The sequence below is a fragment of the Aphis gossypii genome, unplaced genomic scaffold (assembly GCF_020184175.1).
Source record: "Aphis gossypii isolate Hap1 unplaced genomic scaffold, ASM2018417v2 Contig00783, whole genome shotgun sequence".
NCBI classification, from domain to species: domain Eukaryota; kingdom Metazoa; phylum Arthropoda; class Insecta; order Hemiptera; family Aphididae; genus Aphis; species Aphis gossypii.
This window is the reverse complement of record NW_026083280.1, coordinates 7842-35179: the sequence shown is the minus strand read 5'-3', so window position 1 is coordinate 35179 and position 27338 is coordinate 7842. Positions and strand designations below refer to the sequence as shown.

The 27338-nt window shown below is 27.1% G+C and overlaps 1 protein-coding gene, 1 long non-coding RNA gene and 1 pseudogene across 6 annotated transcripts; 1 reads left to right on the top strand and 2 right to left on the bottom strand.

Moving 5' to 3' along the window:
- Nucleotides 1-8720: 8720 nt before the first annotated feature.
- LOC126555289 (uncharacterized) lies at nucleotides 8721-10769 on the bottom strand (annotated as a pseudogene).
- Nucleotides 10770-22403: 11634 nt separating this feature from the next.
- LOC126555291 (death-associated inhibitor of apoptosis 1-like) lies at nucleotides 22404-23893 on the top strand. Of its 5 annotated transcripts, none has more exons than XM_050210231.1 (3): nucleotides 22404-22781; nucleotides 22999-23013; nucleotides 23744-23893. In XM_050210231.1, the coding sequence occupies exons 1-3, from the start codon at nucleotides 22439-22441 to the stop codon at nucleotides 23821-23823; spliced, it is 438 nt and encodes a 145-aa protein (XP_050066188.1). In that variant the 5' UTR covers nucleotides 22404-22438; the 3' UTR covers nucleotides 23824-23893. The 5 variants fall into 5 exon arrangements, with proteins under 5 accessions (XP_050066188.1, XP_050066187.1, XP_050066190.1 ...); XM_050210230.1 differs by having other exon boundaries at nucleotides 22999-23017; XM_050210233.1 differs by having other exon boundaries at nucleotides 22999-23017; nucleotides 23613-23879.
- A 191-nt stretch (nucleotides 23894-24084) lies between these two features.
- On the bottom strand, nucleotides 24085-25008 carry LOC126555292 (uncharacterized). The gene is made up of 4 exons (XR_007606803.1): nucleotides 24881-25008; nucleotides 24644-24735; nucleotides 24373-24575; nucleotides 24085-24276 (listed from the first exon to the last, which is right to left on the bottom strand). It is a non-coding gene; the product is annotated as an uncharacterized LOC126555292 (long non-coding RNA).
- Between the last annotated feature and the right edge of the window lie 2330 nt (nucleotides 25009-27338).

Here is a 27338-nt window from a genome sequence, read left to right as displayed (position 1 = left end):
AACCTGGTTTTGTTTTTATAATGATTGTATAACTGCATAAATGTAAAAATAAAAATATAAAAGGCCAGCTGTTCAAATTTAGGATTTTATTTATTTATTAGAACCATCCATACTTGGATGGAGGAGGGAGACGTAATTTTTTGCTACGTATTCGGAACCTATATTAGAGAGTAGGTATCGTAACAGAGTAATTAACAAAAACAAAGACAAATTACTAGATAGGCATAAAAAAACAAAATTTCATCACATAAGCAGTTTTTAAAACTAATTAAGTGGAAAAATTATAAGGAAATGTTAAATTTTAATAACGTGTCACTTATCTACAAACAGAACACGGACAAATCAGAATTCTATATAAACCCGAAATTAACCCAATCACAACAAAATGTAAAATATAATGAAATGCATTATAAACAAAACGAAAATACTTATATCATTTCAAACAATGTCATTCGTCAATACGGAATATATATATACGCTTTAATACTAAGTTATATAATTATTCATTCAACGATAAAAAACTAATGTTGTATTGTGTGAGAGAAACAAATCGAGATATTATTAAAACTCAAAGAATAAGAGGTCGAGATAGAATAGTGAAATATTATCAATTAATCATATATGTAATTTTATTTTTAAGCATAAGGATAATTTATTTACTTTTAAAAAGAAAAAAATGTTTAATAAAAAAAGTGTAAAAGCAAAAAAAAAGAGTGAGAAAGTTCTTAAGATCACGAAAGTATCGATTTATGGCTATATCCATAAACCATAAGCATCGAATCCAAGACATATGGTTCAATCACGGCATTTCAATACACTACAGTCATACCCGTACACCAATCCGAGGACAGATATTGGTAACATATATCCCTAAATTCAACACAAGTTTAAGGGCTGGTGACATTCATGGAGATGGATATTCCTAATCAATCGACTGAACGGGTTCCTGGAGGAATGATGTTTCGAAGCATTAAAATTGGATAAAGGAAATACTGTAGATTTATTATAGGTTAATTATGAGATATAAATGTATATAATATATACAGGGTGATTTTTTATCAAACAACACTCATTATTTCAAAAAGTATAGATTTTTTTTCAAATTCTTAGATACATGTTTTTCTACAACTGTATAAATTTTTAATTTTTTTCACTCGTATATTTAATAGTAAAATAAATATCAACTTTTGTTTTTCAAATGGCAACCTATATTAATAATTACATAAATTAATAAAGGCATTTTTTTTCATGAATTTTCATTGATCCGTCGGCGAGTTATAGCTGCTCAAAGTTGGTTGGTTTTATAAAGTTTTTACGTGTTATCCTTCAGTACTAATTAATTAAAACTAGGATTTTTATTTGTTAAGTCCAGTAGCTATAATAGTTATGAATTCGATATCATCGATCCATGGTGTAGCGGAGAGTGGTGATAATATTAATTTTATACCTGTTATGGTTTATTATCAATTATCATATAATTATAATTAATTGGACTAAAATTACTACTATTAATACTATTATCACAGAATAGATTAAATCAGAAGGGACACTTTCAATGTAAACAAAAACGTGGCGGCCATGTTCCCGTTGACTATTTTTATCAATTAAATGTTTCAGTTCTTATCCAGCGTTTGTCACGGATAGTTGTTATTTCGTAGTGCTCCGTTATCGCTGTTTTATTTAATATATATTATATACACTTTAGTCAAGTTATTATCTTCGTTTTAAATTACATTTATAATTATGTACAATATGTCAGCTACGTGTCTGAAATGCCACGCAGATTTAACTCAAAATGAAGATAAACTTGAATGTTCGATATGTAAAGATATTGCTCACTATTATTGTGCAGGGTATTCTGAACATAACTTTAAGAAAATGTCTAATAATACAAAAGCCAGATTCACCTGTGAAAAATGCCTAGTTATTAAGCATAATTCTCCAAAAGCGAATAACCCAAATAAAAATTTCGGAACGTACTTAGAAAATAATATAGAAGAACTTATGAAATCTGTATCTTTTATGAGTGAGCAATTCGATGACTTTAGTACAAAACTTTATAACGTAATTATGGAATTGAAAAACATGAAAATTGAAAATGATAAAGTTAAATCAGAGAATATTCGTTTATCTGAGGAAGTAATTGTATTAAAATCTAAAATTGACGATATTGAACAAATTAATTTAGGTATAACAGTTGATATAACTGGAATACCTAAAACAACAAATGAAAATTGCAAGTTAATTGTTGAAGAAATATGTAAGAAAACGAATACAGAAATTAATATACTTGAAGCATACAGAATTGACTCATTTTCATCTAAACGTAGTATTATAGTTGCTAAGTTAGCTACTCGTGACATGAGAAAAAATTTAATCCGTAATGTGAAGTCTGTTAAATTAACAACTGATAAAATAAGTAACAGTTGGCAGAAAGATAATATTTTTATAAATGAACGTCTTACTAAATTAAAAAGAACACTTTTTTATCAAGTTAAATCAGCTGCTAAAGAAAAAGACTACAAATTTGTCTGGTTGTCCAACGCAGATATTCTTGTGAGAAAAAATGAAAGCACGAAAATTATAAAAATTAAATCGTCTCAAGACATATTCAATTTATAGTTAGTATACCTTTATTATATTATTTATGTTATATTTCTATGTATATTCCTAATTTTAAAATAAGAATTCTAACTTATCTAATATAGATCACCTTTTAAATTTAAATAATGTCAAATCCACTTATGTAGATTCTATAAATAATATAATATTGCATAAAGGAGAATTATCTATCTTTCAAATAAACATTAGTAGTATTAGTGCTCATTTTAATGATCTAGAAATTTTATTGAGCTCATTTAAAAGTTATTTTGATATTATTGTGTTGTGTGAAACGTGGCTTTTAAATGACTTTCAATTTAAGTTAAATGATTACATAACTATAAATTCTTTAGGTACTTTTAACAAAAGTGATGGTGTTACAGTCTTAATTAGACAATCCATTAAATTGTTACAAATTGAAAAACAAATATTATTAAACTGTAATTCAATACAACTTATATTTCAAATAGACAAGTTAGTATTTTCACTTATTTGTATTTATAGATCTCCAAATGATAACTTGGAATTATTTCTTAAACGTTTAGACTTATTTTTACCGGAAATTAATGTTCGCTATAAAAGTATTATTTGTGGAGACATAAATATTAATATATTGAAAAACTCTAATATTGGCAATGATTATCTAAATATTATGGCGAGAAATGGATTTCTGCCTTGTATCAACAATTTCACTAGAGAAACTAATCGATCAAAAACTTGTATTGATCATATTTTTATTAAAAACATTGTTTCTACTACAGTTAAATCTAATATTTTAAAGTGTGATATAACTGACCATTATCCCACAATTTTGATTATATCAAATATTAATAATAATGAAAAAATTACTTGTAACAACTCAATAGTTAATAAGATTGACATCAATCACTTAAATTTACTAATCAGAACTGAAAATTGGTATAGTTGTTTGAATTATGATAATGTAGATGATATGATAGAAGTCTTTAATTCAAAAATAAAAGAATTTATAAATTACTCTACTAATTTTAAATATAAGATTAATAATTCTAAAAAATGCAGAAACTTAAGGATTGGATTACTACTGGTATTGTAACTTCTATTAGGAAAAGGGAAAAATTATATATTAAATTAAGATCCAGACCTTTTGATATTAGATTAAAGCAATATTACAATTTGTATAGAAACATATTAAATAAACTTGTGCGTCTATCTTAACAGTTATATTATCAAAAAAGATTACAGTATGCTCAATCTGATCCTAAATTAGTTTGGAATATAATAAATGAAATCACTGGAAAACCGAACCAAATTGTTAATAAAATTAATAAGATAAGAAATAATGCGGGTATTGTCACAGATTCTAAAATTGATATCTGTAATGAATTTAATGATTTTTTCGTTAATGTAGGTAAAAACTTAGATATAGAACAGATAAATGCTAATATCACATTACCTCAAAATAACACTGACATTAATGATAGCTTATTTCTAAAACAAATTGACAAGGATGAAATTACTAAACTAATTAATAAAATTAAAAATCATAATTCTTATTTCGAAAATAATCTAACGAATTATATACTCAAAAATGTTTCAAATTCTATTGCTTTGCCTTTATCAATTATTTTTAATCATTCATTTTCAACGGGTAAATATCCTACAAGCTTTAAAAAATGTATAGTCATACCATTATACAAAACAGGAGAGAAATTATCATGTGGAAATTACCATCCCATATCATTATCATTAACTTTGTCTAAAATTTTTGAAAAGTGTATCAAAATCAGAGTACTTGATTATCTTGAAAAAAAATCATTTTTTTCAGTTTCACAATTTGGTTTTAGAACTGGTCTGTCAACAAATGATGCACTTTTTCGGGTTGATAATTTTATTAGAAAAAATATAGATAATAAATTTAAAGTAATGGGTATTTTTTTAGATGTGCAAAAAGCATTCGATTGTGTTAATCGTGAATTATTATTAAGGAAATTAGAAAACTCTGGAATACGAGGAGTTTCAAATAACCTCTTTAGATCTTTTTAAGTGATAGAACACAAAGCGTTAAATGTAATGATTTTTCTAGTAAATCTCTTAATGTATCTTGTGGTGTACCACAAGGCACTGTATTAGGTCCCTTGTTGTTTATTATTTTTATAAATGATCTATTACAACTAAAAATAAATTCAAGTTTAGAAATACTAAGCTTTGCTGATGATACAGCTATTTTATTATCCGAATTAACAGTGGATATATTATATACAGAAGCCAATAAATTATTAAATACTGTTTACACTTGGTTTTGTAAAAATAAATTAAAACTGAATCTGATTAAATCTAAATATATTTGTTTTGAACAGCAAGTATCAAATTGTTTGTTAAGAAATAACCTTATTGTTCATTCGTTAAATTGTAATTATAATCTTAGTACAACTTGCTCTACTAAATGTATTATACTTGAAAAGGTAAATGAAATAAAATATCTTGGGATAATTGTTGACTATAGATTTAAATGGGAAAGTCATATTAATTATATTAATAATATTCTGCGTAAATTCTTTTTCTTCTTTAAAGAAGCAAGATACATATTTAATATAAATTATAAAAGATTAATTTTTTTAGCATTAGTTCAATCAGTTTATTCTTATGGTATTTCTATTTGGGGAGGTGCTGCAAATAATGTTTTATCTAAACTTATAGTTACTATTAACTGCATTATCAAATTTTTACTAAATCTTCCTATGACAACTAATACCTCTTCAATTTATAAGGAAATTAATGTAAAACATTTAAAATGTATCTATAAATCATCAGTGCTTGTCCAATTGTATAAACATAAAAATTTAATTACATTGCTAGATCATGAGCACAATACAAGATATAAACAAAATATTAATATACTCCTACCAAACCTTAACAAAGTATTTAGTCAACACAGCATGTTGTATACGGGTTTGAAACTATGTCTTTCACTAAATATTAATATTAACAGCTTTAATAATGTATTATTATTTAAAAATTATGTAAAACATTTAGATTTAGCTAGTCTATAATAGAATAATTTAAGTATTAATTGTTTTGGTTTTTATGTTAAACTCTATTTCAATTTGTTTGTTTGATTTTAAATTAATTAATATTCAATATTTATCCAGTTTGTATTAACTTTAAATAATAAGAACCGTGCCCCCAGAACAAGCTTTGCTTATAGGGGGTGCTGCAATATTTTAATCCATTTTTACTGTAATTACTATATATTATATTCCATTGTTGCAATGTTTAATAAATAAATAAATAAATAAAATAAATAAATCGATCGGCCGCCGTCGCACCACTGCAGACCCCCTGCCCGACCTCCGCCACAAAAAAATGTTATCAGGTAAAATACTGTTAGTTAATAATTTAAGGTTACTAAAAAAACAAGCATTTGTTACACGTTTTTTAGCCAAAAATATATTAGCCGAACCGTATTTTAGCCGAAAAATATTTCACCCGACAATATTTTAGCCGACAAATATTACGGCCGAAAGTATTTTAGCCGACAATTTATTGTTACATCTTATCAATTATACACAACCATATACCTGAACTGGTGGTCTGTTGTTAATTTTGTGGTGATACGGTAGTGTACTATCACTGCTATCACCACAATTTTATTGATAAGTGATAACAATAACAATATTATAGTTATATTAGAGGCCGGTAAATCTCAATTACAGATGTTTGATTTGGATGTTCTTTTTTAGTTTTTGTATGTAAAAATTAAATAAATACAAAAAATGGTAATTGTCAATTGAGTGTCTAGCTATCAGTCCTAAACCGATGTAATACCGTGTTCCATTGCGTGCTCAGTTTTTTTTGTATATAAAAAATGTATAGCGAAAATGGTAGGTATTTGAATGTCTAGCTATCAGTCATCTGACATCTCATAATGTAAATCGATATCCGAAAGTGCAATACTGCAATCCTCCTGTACGGCGGATTGTCATACCTCCTGACTTCGAAAGTTTAATGTTGTATTGTAGGATAAGTTAAAGTCGATTAACATGTGAACATTCAAGTTAAGTTGTCAGTTATCAATTTATCATTGGGAAAAATCGATTTACTGGGTCAATGTACTAATATGCATTTTATATTAGATGCTATTGATTTCAAAGAAATATTGAATATAGTAAAAAAGTCTACATCATTGATGAAAACCAGATGTTATCGGCTTAAAGACCTAAGTTAATTATAATATTATTCATTTTAAATTTAATATTCATGTTATAATTTTTTATAATATAAGATTAATAATTATATGTTAATGTTATGGCAATGTGTTAATAAAATGTTACTTTTTGCATTTGTTTTCTAATTTATTAGTAATTACTATAGATGCTACAGATATATTTTATGTATGAACTGTAAAGTTAAATATAATTTATTAGTGTTGGTTGACAAGTATTTTTTTTTATTTATGTAAACAATGTTTCATTGTTTCAATTCATAATATTAAACAATCTAAAACCTCTTTTTATAAATTATTTTCGAGAACATCAGTAAAAAGAAAAATTAAACTTAAATCACAGTATCCAAAAGTATAAACATATTTTATTTAATTGATGAATTTGAAAACTAAAAAGTGTGAAAAGTTAAAATGTTATTGTACGCTAGGTGTTGATTATGGTTTACGTTGGGTAGAGGCCAATTTTTTTTTCAGAATAGTCAGTCAATTGGGTCGTAGTCCGCGCCTGGTAGTAACCAATAGAAAAAACTATTAAAAAAAACCCAAAGTTCTCAAACCGGTAACTTTATTTGTATTCTTGTTATCAAAAAAATTAATAAAACTAAAATAATTAGAAATTTCAAATATCTACAAATAATAGCACAAAAACAGCCCAAGTATTTTTCAAATTGTATTGGTAAAGGAAATATTAATATTTTTGGTGAAAATAACCACCATACTTTTGAGTTTTAAATAAATATCGATTATTTTTAAACTAGTGTTTCGTAAATATTTTCATTGTTCCGTATGCCCCCCTCCCCTAACTATAAATTAGAAAATTATATATTATTGCATTTTAGAGTACAAAAAACGAATCTGAGTATAGGCGGTAAGCCATAGATGATAGATAGTATATATCATATACATATTATACCTAACTAAATACTTCTATTAATTAATTTAGTATTATTTATTATGTAATATTATAGAAGCCAGAAACCGCAGAAAATTATGTATAATTATGTATCTACCAATGAAAAATAAAGTTATTTATAGATTTACCTATAATTAAGGTAAACAGCTTTACTCGGTACCCATCATTATATTTAATAATATATAATACTTATCTCATAGAAATATTGCTAGTGCATTAGTGCCTATTTATTATCATTTATCAATATTATAACATTATGTGGTATTACCTGTATTATACCTAATATTCACTTGTTAATTTGTCATCATTGATCATAGAAATATCATTGATAATTGATCATACTGTAGTAGAATGCATGATACAATAGATTCTATTATTATTTATCTTTTAGATTTATTTTGTCATGGTAGAGTGTAGATCATAATAGTCATAATACCATATCTATTCTATTAGTAGGTAGGTATACTAACTAGGTACTAACAGAAAGGTACTCAGTACCCAATAATCAGTAGTAATCACTAATCACTAGTCAGTAGGTACTCAGTTGTAGTTACTACTCACTAGACATATTTTGCTTTTGGAACTTCAAACTTGTACAATCGATAAGAAAATAATCTACAACTGTTTAAGAAATAAGGTATTAGATAGGTAAGAATTATATTATATTATACTTATTAAAATTAACATAATAATATGACGACTAGACATCTACATAAAGAAAGTACCTATTATACTTTTTAATAGTAAGGCTCGAAGATATTATATTATATTATTATATATTGTTATTACCTATTTTATGAAATTTCATTTTTATTATTTCACATAATATGTCAAATGTTGTCTATTAATCTCAACAAAAATAAAAGAATCCATAAACAAGTTGAAATTGTGTCTACTTTTTAAACAATTTATTTATTATTATACTAAACCTTTTTTTAAAATTTTTTTTTTTCAAGTTTAAACCGACGACAGCGTGGAAATCATAATTACCTAGGTACCTATTTACCAAATACGTAATGCCATATTAAAATTATTATTACATAATGGACATCGTTGTGCTTGTAACTGTGTTACTCAATCTACACATAACACTTTATGCCCACAAGGCACAAGTGCATGAGTCCTCTGTTCCACTCTGCACACAATACAAATATTTGTTTCATCTGCAGGAGGATAGAGTTCATATAAATTTGGAGGAACTTCTACAAAAGGTATTTCTTCTTCCTCGTCGGTATCATTCCAAAACTGTTGCCATATATCCAATTCCCTATCTTCAGGAATAATAAAGTCCATATCATCATAATCTAGTAATAAATAAATGATTTAGTTATAATTTACTAAAGGTACCTGATTAAAAAATTGTTTTTTTTGATAGAGGTACCTACTTTATTATTGGTATTATTGGTAAGTATATATCTATATAAATCAAATTAAAAATATTATTTTTGAAGTCTTTATGTAGATATTACCTTCTATGTTATTAACTTCTTCATTTCAGCAACTGGAATGAAATCTTTTTCAACTACACCTTCAGCATTTCCAATGACTGGAATGGGTGCATTTAGTAAATCGCCATCCTGGATCTCATTATCAGAATCTGTTATAAAAATCAATATTGTTGTTTTCCATAATGTAGGTATATATTGTAATTTTTGTTAACTATTAATAATTATTAATTAATATTTATAATAATGACATAACAATTTTATTTGTCATTTACTAAGTATAAATATATATAAGAAGGTAATTTATTTGATTATTTTTTTGAAGTCTTATTATGTAGATATTACCTTCCATGTTGTTAACTTCTTGTTCAATATTCATTTCAGCATCTGGAATGAAATCTTCTAAAATTATTGGATTGACTACACCTGCAGCTTCTCCAGCGGCTGGAATGGGTGCATTTGGTATATCACTATTCTGGATCTCATCGTCAGAATCTATTATAAAAATCTCAGAGAATTAAATCGATATTGCTGTATTCCATAATGAAGGTATATATTGTAATTTTTGTTAATTATTAATAATTATTAATTAATATTTATAATATGGCATAACAATTTTATTTAATATTGACTAAGTACCTATAAATATATGTAGGAAAGAAGGTAATTTATTTGATCATTTTCTCATTGGATTTACTTGAACAAAAATTATTCATCATTTGGCAAATACTGATCTGTGTACTTCATAGGATTTTTATGCATACAAATTAATCAAAACATAATAGTATGATTAGTGATTACTATTCACTATAAATAATATTATTTTTCATTAATTGAATATTTATTTGAATTTATAATTCTTTTTTAAAATTGTATTTTAAGTTATTAGATATTGAAAAGAATTGATCAAAATTCGCTCAATTCATGAAATATTTAAATTGTTTTTTTGTTGTTTTTTTTTTTATAGGTACATACCATCAATAGCATCATGCCAATTTAGCTCTCTAGTAACTAGAGTCTAGTTAAATATCCATCAGTGCAGTGTGAACATTGTATCAAAAACTCCTTAATTCTAATGACCCCAGTACTGAGTAGAGCTGTAGAATTTTTGATACGCATAGAGTTCAAAAACGATTGGATCTGCGCCGGGACAAATCCCAACGTTCCAAGTGCTTATCACGCATGCGCTAGGACTTCTTAACAACATAATTTCTTATCAATGATGAATATTTTCCGCGCAATATTTGAAATATAAAATATTTTATTTTTGTTTGTACCTATATAAGTACAATAATTAATTAATAATAATAATTTATTAAATAATATATAATTACTTCAAAAAAGTAACTCAAATCACAAATAAATTATTTACAATAAAATGTAATTAAATTACCATATTGGAAACTGTTTGTTCTACTTAATGTGGATTACAATATTATTATTAGGGCTCGAAAGTTGATGCATTTAGCATTTTTTTTTTTGGAACTTTTTAGACGATGCTCTCCTGGCCACACATCAGGTTCAAATATTATTTTTATTTTGCATTTTTTTGGTGTTAATTACTTTTAAAGTCGTTTTTTGACATGTTTAGGTCATTTCCCCACATTTTTACTGATTTCACACTAGTTATACTTATCGTTTCTTTTAGACCATTATACTGATATCTTTAAACTTGAAAATTACGACAAAAAAATATTTGTAAATTTTTTATTTTCTTATTTTGTGGGCATTTTTGTCATTTTTATGTCATATTTTGAGTAATTCTATGCTTTGATAAGTTTATAAAGAATTTTGTAGTAAAATAGAGTAAAATATTTAAAAAAATTTATTTTTATTGATTTAAAACTAATATTTGTAATTTTTTCAGGTCATTTTTTACCATTTTATGTCATTTTTGCATAGTTTTTAGGTCATCAACTTCCGAGCCCTAATTGTTATATTATAAATAACAACACAACGTATTTTATTTGTAATTTATTGTTAACTGTATAAATTGTAATGATGTACATAAAAATACAAAAACTATTTTACCAAACAAAATAAAATGTATTCTTAAATGATTTTAAGAACTTATAGAAGGTTAATAATAAGCATTGAGATACAATAAGATAAGTATATGATATTAAATATCAACAGATAGGTAATAAAATATATAATATCCGTATTATTTATCTAAGTTATTATATATCTAACAGATAATACATTTATACAACTATTTATACACATAACTTGGTATTGGAAATGTTAAATAATCTGTTTTCATCAGTCTACTGTTCATCATATTTTTTTTTTGTGGTTATGAGTGTTTGATTTCTTGAAACTGTTTTAACTGTAACAAAAAGTTATTTTTAAAATGTCCGTTAAATGTGAAATATGCAAAAAGGATTATTCAACAATGTCTAATTTAAATAAGCATACGAAGAAAAAACATTTGGATATTTTATCTGAGGTATTTAATATAATTTTGTCATTTACACAAAAAAAACCATCATACTGAAAATCAGAAAATGTATACTGATTAATATTTTTTCACCATAGGTTATAGACAAAGTATGTTACAAATGTAATTACTGCAATGAAACTTTTAATTTAAAAAAAAAAACTAGCTAAACACATTGATCTCCATATGAATAGCAGTTAACTGCATACAAACATCATATGCCAATTTGACAATTGTAATATAAAGCTAAAAACTTTCAAATTGCTCATAAGCCACTTACAAACTGACCATAATCAGACTATGAAAGTAGAATCAATCAACTTTAATACTATGGAAGGTAAATTTTAAAATTGTTTAAAAAAAGTTAGGAATATGTTTTAATTTAACTTAAGATAGATACTTCATACTTGGTCACACTTATCAGTTTTGAAATAATTATTAATAATATATTATGTTTAGAATTTGATGAATGGAAAAAACAAATAGAAGACAAAAGTAGTAGTCAATATGTTATTACATCAAAAAAACAGCCCGATAGAGTAGAATATATATATTTTGATTGTCATAGATCTTATAATCCACGTCTTTCAAGCAAGGTAAAAGTTGTATATTATACATTTTAATTTATTAATTTACATAATATACATAGTTGTGGTATTGTAAATTTGTATGTTATTTATAAAGGGAGAATCAAAGGCAAGTATAAAAATTGGATGTGTTTGCCCATCACGTATACGCTTACATAAAAAAGAAAGTAATATAAATGTACAATACTACAGTACTCATCTATGGCACGCCAACGAAATAGGAAAGCTGAGATTGCATAAAAATGACAGATCCCAATTAGCTGGTACCTAAATAATTTACATACATATCAATTTACATTATTATCATTAAGCTACTTACATTTTACATTATAACACTACTTCTAGGTAAATTATCCATGGGTGTACCAGTACAGAGGATATTAAATGATGTCCGTGATTCTGCAACTGGAACAGAAATACAACGCATACATCTTTTAGAAAAAAAAGATTTACATAATATTAGAAGAGATTTTAATATAACATACTCTACGAAGCATCATGAAAATGATGCTGTAAGCGTAAAATTATGGGTAGATCGAAGAATAAAAGGTAAAGGTGATCATAGTGCAATTTTATACTTTAAACCCCAAGGAGGAAAAGATCCACATGTCCCACATTTTACAGAAAATGATTTTTGTTTGATTATAATGACACAATATCAATCAGAAATGCTTGTACAGTTTGGTCATGATAAAATATGTATTGATGGTACCCATGGTTTAAATAGTTATCATTTTCAACTATATACAATTGTTGTCATTGATGAATATGGAAATGGATATCCAGTTGCTTTCTGCTTTTTCAATAAATCAGATACTAAAACATACAAACATTTTTTCCAATACATTAAAAATGTTGTTGGTAAAATCAATCCATATATTTTTATGTCTGATGACGAACAAGCATTTTATAATGCATGGAGTAGTGTGATGGGGCCAGTTCAAAAGCAGTTATTATGCACATGGCATGTCTTAAGGAATTGGTTTAAAAACTTATGCAAAATACGTACCAATGAAAAAAAAAATCTTGTTTATAAAACTATAAAAACATTATTGCATGAAACAGATGAAGAATACATTTGGTATCGAAATATCTCAAGTAACATCACAACTCTTAAATGATCCAGATACAGTTGAATTTGGTAAATATTTTGTACACAATTATTCAACAAGAGTAGAAAAATGGGCTTATTTCAACAGAAAACACTGTGGAATTAACACTAATATGTATTTAGAAGCATTACACAAAATAATTAAACATTCTTACCTTGACGGAAAACAGTGTAAGAGATTGGACTTGGCTATTTATGCTTTAATGGCATTAGTACGTGACAAGAGTTTTGAAAGGATGATCAAAATGTCTAAACAAAAAAGATCTTCAAAGTTAATACAAATTATCTAGTATGATTGAAAATATTGAAGACTGCTGGATAGTTACATCTGAAAAATTTAAAACTATTACATACAAAGTAGAGAAAACAGTTGCAACTTGTAATAATTGTGTACTACGCTGTAATGTATGCCAAATTTGTATCCATACATACAAATGTACTTGTAAGGACAATGTTATATACTTGAACATTTGTAAGCACATACATGCATGCGCTAGAGATATTAAATTAATATCAAAAAATATACCAAATCATACATCCATAACTTCTCCAATAGTGTTTAAAAATAATTTAGTCATAGATAACCAATTAAATTCTTTTGAATTAAAGAATGAATCAGAAAAAAGTTTTCAAATAAGAAGCAAGATGGATATGATGATTGGTATGTACAATAAATCTGATGAAAATGATGAAAATAGTGTTATGAAATATTGTGATAAAATATTAACTTTACTTTCCAAAAATGAAGACACAAATTTTAAGAAAACTGATATTAGTAATAAAAGAAAAATAGAATCTCAAGTACGTTTTAAGAACAATAAAAAAGTAAAAACTTCTGAAAATATAAATATGATTTCAGTAGAAGAAAATATTATTAGAACATCTTCTATACTACTTTATAAAATTAAGTCGCTTTTTTTTGTCCGGGCTAATCTCCGAAACTACTTATTCAATCGTCGTGCAATTTTTTTTAAATTAAAGAGAATGTCGGGGAGTGGGTTTATAGCATAAATTATGGACCTAACTCCTGTGAGTTATAGATTTAGAGACAAAAACTGAGTTACATCGGTGGCGCCCTCTAGTAGATAAAAATATAAATATATATATACATAATCTATATACATATAGGAGATCTCCCCGATTCACTCATCAACGCCCAGACCAAACCGCTGGGTATAGGGACTTCAAATTTTGTACAGAGGTTCCTTAAGCAACGTATAGGCGCACTAAGAAAAGATTTTTCAAAATTCGCATTTTAAAGGGTTGCTAAAACGGGGATTTTGAGATTTACGATGGAAATTTTGTTTTTAATTTTTGTTTATAAATGGTTGCTATAACAACTTGATTTATGTGTTAACACATTTATCACTTTATTATTACAGCTAATTAAAATTTTGTACAGAGGTTCCTTTTTTGTTTTTTGTTTATAAATAGTTGCTATAACAACCTGATTTATGTGTTGATACATTTACATTTAGTTATTTTTTTAAAATTTGTATACATTTTATATAGCTATATATATATGTATTTTTTTCAAATTGTTAATCGCTGTTCAGTGTGTTGATACACTGTAAAGTGTATACAGAGTGTAATTAATCTATATACATATAGGCAAAGTTATCGGCGACTCGCGATTGCAACACACAATAAGTACGGGCGGTAGACGGTCAAAGTACAAAGATAACGCGAAATGGTGAATACGTGCTGCCTACAACTCCGTCGGCCTTACTCACCCCCCACCATTGACAATCCTGACCTGGCTTATGAGGCAGAAAAAACTATAGCTCTTGGTTCTATGAACCACAAGTGCGAATACTGCAATGCTCTAAAATGGAAAGAAGAAACCCCCGGAATGTGCTGCAATAATGGAAAAGTGCAGCTTCCATCTTTTGAACATTTGCGGAACCTCTCAACAGCCTGCTTATGGACAGACACCCCCATCATAATCATTTTATGGACCTTATACGAAAATACAATGGGTGTTTTAAAATGACATCATTTGGGGATAAAAAAATTGTAACAGAAGGATTTATGCCTACCTTCAAAGTTCAAGGACAGGTGTACCATTTGGTAGGAAATCTCATGCATAAACCTGATCAGAATGCCCAATTTTCACAAATATATTTTGTAGGAGAGGATGAGAGGGAAGTTCGCACTAGGTGCGCCAATTTTACAGACGTCAAACCAGGGTTGGTCAAACAATTGCAAGCATACTCCAGGAAAAAAACAGTTATGTCAAACAATTTAAGACCACGATTAATGCGGTGCAAAAGAACTGTAAAGAATTTAAAGTGGTCATCCGTGAAAACAGAAAACCAAATAATGCTCATGTTGGTCGCTTTAACGCACCAACACAAAATGAAATAGCTCTGATAATTGGAAGTCAACAATTTGAAAATAGAGACATTGTACTTCAAAGTCACGATAATAAACTACAGCGTATCAGTGAAATTCATCGAGCATACGACGCTCTGCAGTATCCACTTATGTTTTGCCATGGCGAGGACGGATACTCTATTGACATACCATTGTGTAATCCCACTACGAAATTGCCTCTTGAAAAAAAAGTTTCTGCGGCATCCTTTTATGCTTACCGAATTATGATTAGGCAAGATGAAGTTAACCATATTGTATACTTCCGTTCCCTCTTCAGTCAATTTTTGGTCGAATTATACGCAAAAATTGAAACTGAAAGGTTGAATTGTATTAGGAATCATCAGAAACAGCTTAGAGCTGAGAACTATATTCATCTCAAAGATAATGTGGGGAGTAATGATGTTAATGCAACTAATCTAGGTCAAATCATAGTACTTCCTTCATCATTTACGGGCGGACCTAGGTATATACATGAACGAACTCAAGATGTCATGACATATGTCCGCGTACATGGTCGCCCTGATCTATTCATCACATTTACATGTAACCCTACTTGGAAAGACATCATAGATGTACTGTTTTTAGGACAAAAGCTGGACGATCGTCATGACATTATAGCGAGAGTATTTCATATTAAAGTAAAGAAATTAATGGCACTCTTGACTAAAGAAAAATTATTTGGTGACGTAAGGTGCTCTATGTATGACATTTACATTTAGTCATTTTTGCCACAAGTGGAAAAACAACCAATGTAGTATATAAGGAGGTGCTAATAATAATAATAAAAAAATATAATAATATTCAAGGCCTATAAATGTATGTTTTCAATGAATCTTTAACACACCCACACACACAAAATTAAATTGAGAATTTGACGTGATATTGGCACTATCCATACAATTAAATTAAAAACTAATACACGACATACGAAAATGCAAAAAAAGAAAGTAATACACGGGCAACGCCGTGTCGGGTCAGCTAGTTACTAAATAAAAATGATGATGTATTAATTGTAAGTGAAGACAAGTTTAATCATACTTCCTTATAGTTTTCATAAATGAGAATATTGACCAATGACCAATGACCATTACTTATTATTATTAGGTATTTATATAATATATTATATCATTATTTTTTGTATTTTTGTATATTATAATGCAATATTTATTTATTATTATTTATTGACGAAATATGAATGTCGAATATTGAATTAAGTTGTGTAATGAATTATTATTTATATAATCATTGATATTTGATAAGAAATTATGTTGTTAAAATGCTTGATCCTAGCGCATGCGTGATAAGCATTTGGAACGTTGGGATTTGTCCCGGCGCAGATCCAATCGTGTTCAAAACACGATGTAGAGAAGAGAAGGTGATAACACTCGACTTGATTGGAAGAAAAATAGTGGCTTATTTTTCGACGGCAATTTTTTAGTTTAAATAATATCCACAGGGGGCACCACAAGTATTAAAGGCCGGTTGTTATTCAATATTTCATTAATTTAGCATTATAACCACTATGCAATAATGCATTATTTTCATTAAATCGTAGTGTATAAATAAATAAATATTTTATTTAAGATGAAAAATACCTGTGTGTGCCTATACATATATAATGGTATATGAAACATTTTATTCAACTGCCTAGATGTCGACAGTTGGAAAGTATAGCAATATTGCATTTAACAGTATAAAATTCATTACAAAGGTAATAATTTCTATATTTTGCAAGAAACTCAAAACTATTTATATATACCTACTTTATTATATTTACTTCTACTTTAATACTCACCTTATAAAGAGCTATCAATATAAGGTAAGTATTAAATAATAATATTGTTAGTATCTAGGTATAATATAAAAAATAATATACATACAAATAAGCTATTATATAATATTAAATAAGTAGTTACAACTTTGATTGTTATGATAAATTTTTTTGTTTTTTGTTTTTTTGTCTCATTGAATTAGCTTCATTGCACGCAAAGTGCATTCGGCATTGAGTATAAAATATTATTATGCTTTGAGTAATTTCTCGAGCATGTTCTTCACATCCTAAAGCATTTATATTAGCTTCCATCATGATATGATTCATTATACTGTTGCGTGCCAGTATCAGATTTGAATCCAAATGGTTAATTTGAATGAAAGTTACAATTAATAACGAAATATGTCTTTATTGCATATAAATAAAATACATGTAACAAACAAAATAAGTGGCTGAGTGTCGTGAAAGTGCTCAGTTGTTGATAGCTTTGGTACATCTGCCGTTGCTGGTCTTCGGGCTCCCTTATATATTGTGGTGCGTCTTTTGTTTACGTCGTGTTGTCGCCTTCTGAGTGAAACCAGGTGTCCTTGTAGTTGTTGTTGCAAATTCGGACACGAATTTGAGAATGTGCATAACATCTCAAATGCATCATTAGTGCACTATAATTATTGGTGCTCTTACTATCCCGATACCACGGTTATGTACACAGGTTGGAGCTCGTGCAGTTACGTGTGGTCATAGACGGCGGACACGTGAACTAAAAGCGCTAGTTGTTTCCAACCCGGATCCGGATGCTATTAAAAAAAGATACAGTTTCTACAATCTGTATAATTAAATAAACTTCTCGCAACCCTCCCAACAATTGACTCACAACCCCCCCCCCCCCAGTAACACATTGTAGCACGTTAACCACAAGAATATATTTTTACTATAAAGTAAACCACAAGTAAAGGCATCATAAAACTAAAAAAACTAAAAAATCATCAAAAATTGCATTTAGTTATAAAATACAAGATTATTTTATGGAAAATTAAACAAATGTATATGGTACATTGCTTCTCCACTGTGAATTAGTTGTAAGTGTAGTACAGTTTTACCTCTGTAATTTAACTAATTATAAATATAGAATAATGTTAATTGTATTTTTTTTATAATCTGACAATGTTCTTGTCTTATATGGTTAGGTTCTCAAGACAACTGTATTGTTTGGATATTGAGCCTACAAAGTACAAATTTCTAAACACAAAGAAAAAAATCAAATCACTCTCATTGAATATTATCACAAAACACTCCTGTTGTTATGTGACAGGAATAATTATTGATTCTTGTAGCCTGTAAGATAATGAAAAAAAAAATAAAATAAAACTCATGAATTAAAAAGAATTGAAAAAGCAGCATGCAAATTTGAAAGACATTATTATACAAGCAACTTGTTAATAAGCACTGTTATACTATGTATTAATTTTTGATAATGATTAATATTGAAAATAAATATTTAAAATATAAATACATCATATTTTATCACATATAAATACAAATAAGAAATCATTAAAAATATTGAAAATTGATATTATAGTTAGATAATGAAATTTTAAGTTACTTAATTGTTAACTATGTATTATACAACTTTGACACTTTTTTTTTCTCTCTAAATATTTTTTTCATTTTAAGATTTTCTTGGAATGAAAATTGTCTTAATCGCATCTGGATATAATATACAACAATTTCTGTGGTAATTTCAATTACATGCTCCTCACATGGGTACTTAAAATTAAAATCAATTTCAGTAATATCATCAATAACTTTATCAAACACATTGTAATCGTGACAGTATAAGGAAAAAGAATGTTCAACTTTGCTTAATAGTTCATATAAATGTGTATTAGGGTAAACTAATTGTCCTCTAGACTTTAGCGTAATAAGTTCAGCAGCAGGATGATAAGCATCATTATTTTTAAAAAAGCTTATGCACTTTGGACATTTTTTAAAGCGTAAAAGTTTTCTTGTGACGTACCCACACACATAATAAACTATACAATCTCTCATATTACACTCTTCATTGTAATTGCAATTTGGAAGGATGTCTGACGGCTCCCATAGCCCATCTTGAATTAGTTAATCCAATTTATTTTTTAGTTTATTAATTTTCTCTTCTCTTTGATTGTGTTTGTCATGGAATATTTCATGCAAATCAGTTAAAGACAAAGAGGGAGCATCTGAGTTAGTAACAGAACAATTGCCATATTTTGGTGGTTTTAAGACCGAATATACAGAAAGTATTTTATATAAGTGTAGAAACGTTGGTGTAGTTGGGTGATCGTTGGGACCTAAAGCTTGTCTGATTACACCAAACAATTCCTGAAACAAGAACATTGTACAAAATTGTGTTGGTTGTATAAATTATAATTACTTATTGATAAAACATTTAAGTATTTCATAATATTTTACTTCATAGTATGAGCATTCATATTGGGATTTTATATAGGTATACTTACTTCTAGAGGATCTTGACACATTTTCCCAGTAAGAACATAGTCATAACCACACTTCTCTAACAAATACTTTGACAAATCAATTGTAGAGTTTAATGTAACTCTTAATCCTTCGGCAGTTTGGTTTGTCAAAAATTCTTCTTGTTTAATATTACCTGCTAGCATTTCATTTTCCCAACAATTTAAATAATTTAATGCATCTTGGAAACTCTGAGTAAATATATTTAAATCATTATATTAATAGGTTAATTTTTATAAAATTAAGAAATAAAAATATTAAGTATTACTTGAAATGATTGACTGTCATCTGATTTAATCCCTTGCCTAGGCAGGTTTCTATTAAAATTATCAAAAAGATTATTCCAAAATTCAGTGAATTTGGCGGTTTCATCTGATCCCTTTAACATTAAACACCCTTTACTCGAATAGTACTTCATCGCTTTAGCCATACTCATGCTAAATACCTGCATAAATTATCATAAAATAAAAATGTAATTAAAAAAATGTTTATACATACCTGTGTGCACAGCCGGACTCTCATCTTTGTCATTGATGTAAGTTCCAAATGTTAGGTTAGGTTGTTGTTAGTGTTGTTATTCTTGGAACAATTCTCAAGTTAGCTGGGTGTTTGACATCTTCTAGATATACTTCATTAAAGTACCCCCAAGCAATGTTATCAGAATCTGGATGAAGCTACAGTAAAGTTAATATAGTAAAATCACAACTTTGAAATTTTAGAAATAGTGACAAGTTATAATTATTTATTGTAAATTAAAACAATTAAATACATAACTATAAAAATATCTTACTCTTAAACTTTTATTATTATAAAGGCGATTGCGGACACATTTAAACAGGTGAATAAAATCAGAAAATGCATAAACTTTTTTGTTTGGTATTGAAGGGTGTTCAAAATAGTTTTTCATTTCATTTTGAGAACCATTAATGCCAAGTTCAGACCACATTTTCCGGTTTGTGGTAGCTCCATCGCACACAATTCCTTCTACTGAAATACCAATGTTATGCAGAAGTGATATAGCTTTTAACACTAGTTGTGCTATAATGATACCTATAAAAAGAATTTTACAATTAAATTTTATGATAAAGTTATAGTAAGGTTTGAGAAAATATTTAATAAATTAACCTTTAACTTCACTTTTAGATGCGAAACATCCAATTGTTTGGTAGAAACTTGAGCCTAAAGACTGGAACATAAAAACCAATGCATGATCTGCATGTTCTTTATGGTTACTTCCAGGTACATCCTCACCATAGTCCTCTAAACCAGAATATGTTAAATTTGATGTATTTACATGTAAACTTTTCCTGAGATTTACAGCATCAAAAATAAGTACACCATGTTTTTCTTGCTCTGTCATAAGTTCAACCTTTTTTGCTAATAATCTTAGAAAATCTTGGTCAAATTCACAAATAGTTTTCACTAATGACAGATGATTTCTCACACTTTTTGGATGTGGTAAAGGTAGGAGTGAACTATTGCGTGGATATTTATAAGCCGCTGGAGATCTTGTATTAAATAGTAAGCACAGCATCATCCAATCCTCAGAATATCGACGGCTTTTTGCATTCTTTACTCTACTGGCGGCAAAGCACTCCCTCAAAAGTATTTTTTGTGATTCAGTCATATTTTTACACTGGTTTATTTTCTTTTCAATACATTCATCACTCATTTTAGCCATATTAATTTGAATTTTACTTAATTTTAATTTCAAATCAGTAATTTTTGTTTTGGCTCGATTATACCTCTTTTGCAAGTTAAATTTGGTCCTTCGAAGTTTGTCGACAATAATTTTCTTTGTAGGTGAAAAATGACATAATTGATTTCCTGTTTAGTAGTATACATTTGTATGTTCTGCGCACTTTTGACTGCGGAGATTGCAAATTTTTAAGGGGGATTTTTCCCCTCAAACTTTTTTTTTCTCCGCTCTACCAGACTGCGGTGATTTTAAAATTTTTAGGTGGATTTTCCCCCTCAAACTTTTTTTTCTCCGCTGTACCAGTAAAAAAACACTGATTTTCAAAAACCATAATGTATGTTCTGCGCACTTTTGACTGCGGAGATTGTAAAATTTTAAGGGGGATTTTCCCCCTCAAACTTTTTTTTTCTCCGCTGTACTAGTAAAAAACACTGATTCTCAAAAACCATAATGTATGTTCTGCGCACTTTTGACTGCGGAGATTTTTAAAATTTAAGATATAGTTTCCGCCTTTAACCAATTATTTTTTCCCCTGTTACACATAAAGTTTAAACAGTGTATACACACTTCAACACTATTTATTTCCCTTGTAAGTTAAACATTCAGGTTACACAATAATTTCATTTTTTTTTTTTTAATAAATTATAGATAAAAGTCGTTTTATTGAATTCATTTCAGTTCAGACAGTTCAGTTAATATTCAACCATCGTTCAATCAGGTTCTGTTAGTTTTAATCAAGTTTAATTCATTTAAGGTTTTTTATTTTTTTTTTTATAAAAAATGAATTTTCAACAAATTAACAACAGTTTTTGTTCACTTGTTTCGTTAGTACGAAACAATGCATATCCTACATATCCAGAATTCACTACATTTATATCAAGATTGAAAACATTCAATTTATTTCCGTTGACTTCATCTCAAGATAAATACTCATTAGCTGAAAGCGGTTTTATATATTCAGGGAAAAAAGATATTGTTGAATGTTTTTGCTGTGGTATTATATTGCATCGTTGGGAAAAAGAAGATAATCCATGGATTGAACATTCAAGATGGAATCCGAAATGTGTTTTTGTATTATTATCAAAAGGAAATCAGTTTGTTGAAAATGTAGTAAAAAAATATGGTAAGATTATCAATATTTGTGATTGTGATTGTGGATCAAGGTCATATGATACTGTTGTTTAGTTCATTTAACTTTCTATATTTCAATAAAAAAAAACCGAATTTAATAAACTTAAATGTGTTAATAACTTATTTAATACCTCGTGAACGTATAGCCTAGTGGGATAACGCGTCTAATTTAAATTTAATATGTTAATGATTTTTAAAAAATGTTTCAGGTTCTATCGAATTAGGTAGGTAAGTATAATAACTCTTTACTGTTTATCCAACTAGACACTATACGTTCACATTTTTTTTTTCTTTTTTTTCTTTTGTAACCTTACATTTGTTTAGTATATAACATGTATGGATAAACAAAACTTGTTAGTTTGAGCTAAGCTGTCTAGTGATCATATTCATATTTCTAGAAAAAAAATACTGTTTACTGTTTTTTTTTTATTTTATCAATATGAATCCATCAATCGTTGTATCAAAATCTGTGTTCGATATTCGTCCTTTTAGTAAGAAAAGTGTAACCGTTGGACTTCTAGTTAATAAGCAAATTTCAATTATTATATTATTAGAATGTAAATTAACTAAAAAAGTTGTAACGTTAGATCTTGATCAGTGGTGTAAGTTAATGTGCGAAAACAATTTTAATACAATTATCGAAAATTTGCATACTCGTTGTAAACGTGTTAAGATAGCTGATAATTTTTTCTACTCTGTTAATGTAAACCAATCAACTATAGTCTTATATTCTAATGATAATTATATAACATTATCTCATATTGATCTTCATCGTTTGAAACAATTACAACATTGTATTGACTTGTATATTGTTGAAAAACAGAAAAAATTGGAATCATACCAAAAAACGTTTGATACAGCTTATACGTTAATTAAGTCTGACGTAAATGGGTTACCATCATCTTGTCAACGAAACGAATTTACAAATCAATATATTCAAAATTATGATTTCAGCTACAGCAATATACAAAGTGAAGATTGTTCATTTATGTACGAGTTATTACAATTTCATTTTAATTCATTGTCGAACATGATATTACAAGATTTAGTGATGTAATATAAAAAAAGTTTCTTAATTTATTTTAATTTATCGTTCTTGTAAAAAAAAAAAAAAAAATGTGAAATAATACCACTTGTATACTAACTTTCAATATTTTTATTTTTATTTTTTTTTTGTTTTTATTTTTATTTTTATTTTAACCTATAAATGAATTATTATTATTTTTTTTTATCTAAATAATAAAAAATAAATATAAATATAAAAAAATTTTTTTTATTAAATAAAATTAATCCAACACCATATCCTATTACATACATTTTATAAGTTTATTTTTTTTGGTTTGTGTCTGATTAGCTTCTTGGCGGGATGTCGCATCATTTTGTCGAAAACAGATTGAATGAGCGTCACCATTTCTTTGGCTGTAGTTAAATCATCCGGATGCTGTCCTGTTAAAGATATTTTGAGTGAGCATTCAGCATGCTTCCATCTAAAAAAGTTAGGTTAGGTTAAATTAAATTTTTATTATAAATATTTCACTTTAGTTAAATATATATATTATTATTATTATTATTATTATTATTACCTATCTTGCAGAGCAACTTTATCAATTTTAGCACATTTATAATGTGCTATAGTCCAGTAATCTACAGCCGTATTGTCTACAGGTGTCTTAACCGTTAATGAACAATCATCCTTTTTTATATTCAAGGTGTTCTCTGCATCGGTTGGTATAGTTGGATCTGTTATTAAATCTAATATTTTGTCTGTATAACAAATAGCAGTGCTCTATAAAATAATAATTAAATTATATTTTTTTACTTTTTCGTAATATGTTATAAATTTATATAACTCACCTTTTTCGTCTTTTTCGATACTGGTTTCTTCTCCGGTTTTACAGCTAACCTTTTCGATGTACCTTTTTTTGAGATGTTGTTGCAATATTATCCTATAATTAAAATAGACGATAAGCTGATGACGGTTTACAAAATAAATTTTCATAAAATATTTAATGTCTTTTAATTAAAATAATTATATATTATATTATAATAAAAAAAAAAAAAAAAATAAAAATAAATGTTTTTTTTACTTACTTCGGAAAATACAACCGACTCCTCGTCATCGCTTTTAAATGAGTAGCAGGACATTTTTTCAAAATTAAATTAATTTTATTAAAAAAAAAAAGTCTAGATTGTAAATCTGTTGAAGTAAACTGAATATACTGTATCGATGAGTCTCTTATATATATATTATATAAACCACTTCTACTCCTCCTCTTAAGTTTAAAATAATCAGTTCAGCTAAAACACTAACTAGAATAAAATTTGAAAGGTACGTCTTTTCAATTCGAAAAAATAGAATGTAATAACAAGTGCAATTTGTATCTAAAAGAATGTAATTGACTTCTACATTTCAATGTCAGATTTGAAAGGTTATATACAATTTAGCAAGGTACGTAAATTTAGCAAGGTAAGATTAAAATTAAATAATTGGTGATAGTAAACATGAAATAGAAACGTACGTATATTTTGGAGACTACGCCGCCCAAATAGTTTAATATAAAAGCGGTTGTGGTAGTATTAAGAATTAGACATACAGCTAGTTCATATGTAGAAATCCTGCATATTACATTACTTCATTCCTGTTGCCCTAAGCTGATATTAGTTGGTTAGATTTAGAATAATGAATATTAATATATTAAATAATTGGATTACGAACATAGTTTAAATAATCGTTTATATATATATATATATACACACATATATTTTAAAGATTAAAAAGTATGTATTTAAATAATTGGTTATAGTAAAATATGAAATAGAAACGTATAGTCGAATTTCCTGTTTATCATGACACGTACGTATATTTTGAGGGCTACACCCAAATAGTTTAATATAAAATGGGTTGTGGTAGTATTAAGAATTAGACATACAGCTAGTTCAGTAAAAACACTATGTAGAAATCCGACATATTACATTACTTCATTCCTGTTGCCCTGAGCTGATATTAGTTGTTAGATTTAGAATAATGAATATTAATATATTAAATAATTGGATTACGAACATAGTTTTAATAATCGTTTATATATATATATATATATTTAAAAAAATATGTATTTAAATAATTGGTTATAGTAAAATATGAAATAGAAACGTATAGTCGAATTTCCTGTTTACCATGACACGCACGTATATTTTTGGGGGACTACTCCCAAATAGTTTAATATAAAATGGGTTGTGGTAGTATTAAGAATTAGACAAAGTTAAGCTTCACTTACGCATAGACCGATGACATTGTTCTATACTTAACAATACATCGAGCTTGCTTTTATTATATTCAGTGAATAAATAACTTTAATTTTAAATTTCTTACACATACGACAAAGTGGACTTCGTCGTTGAATCGTGCTGAACCATCTTCACCAAGACCGTTCACTACAACTAGAAGCCAGTATATTTTTTTTTCAAGCATCTCCACGCTAACAGAAATGTAAGTACTATTACTTTACTACTATTAACTAGCTTTAAATTAAATATTTACTATTATAATTTTCTACTATAAAAAATGATTCCATTTAATAATGGTATTTTACATAATTTACACCACAAATAGGTTCATTTGTATCAAAAATATAACATGTATTTGCGTTACATAAATAAATAAATTTTAGTTTTTTTTTTTTTTTACACCACGTTAAAAAAAAAACGAAATGAAATATGTAATTTGTACCAGCCCTAAAATTGAGTATAGTACGAAACATTTTGAATAGTTCAAAAAGATTAGTGTATAGTACAACATTTAAAAGTATGTCATTTATTATAATAATAATAATATGTTTAATTTTATATCTTCACATTTTTTTTTTTTCCAAACCACATATACACAGATACATCGTAAACAATATTTTGTGTTGTTACGTCTTATACACTTAATTTTAGTTATTATTATTTTTTTGTTATAATTAGCTTAGTTATAGTAAATGTACGGTATGTAGGTACACGGAATATATTCTGTGGTATAATATATATATATATATATATATAAACAAAAAATAGTTACTAGCTTTTTCTTTCAGAGTTTAGTTGATATAAATAATTATAAATTATGTTTTATTTTTTTTAAAAAAAAAAATAGTATAATATACTTAACAAGAATTTACTTATTTAATATATATATATATAGAGTTTGTTTTACTTATTTATAATTAAAGTATGATTGATTTTATATATTTTATGAATTATTGCTAAACAAAAATTTACTTACCTATTTAATATATATATATATATATAGAGTTTGTTTTACATTTATTTATAATTAAAGTATGATTCATGGCTTAAATATACAAGGTTATTGCAATAGTACCCCCACTATATCATTTTATCACGTTAAGAAATTAAAATGGCAGCGTAAGGGGTGATGTTTTGATTGGCTGTGTATTATCAGAAATGGCGGCATATTTAAAATGTTTACATATTCAACATTCATGAAGTATTAATATACTAAGCTATTACTATTTACTAAACCGAATAAAACAATAATTATTTTTTAGTT

Bases quoted from the DNA above. Each gene is read 5' to 3' on its own strand.
- LOC126555291 (XM_050210230.1), top strand. From the start codon at position 22,439: ATGAATTTTCAACAAATTAACAACAGTTTTTGTTCACTTGTTTCGTTA.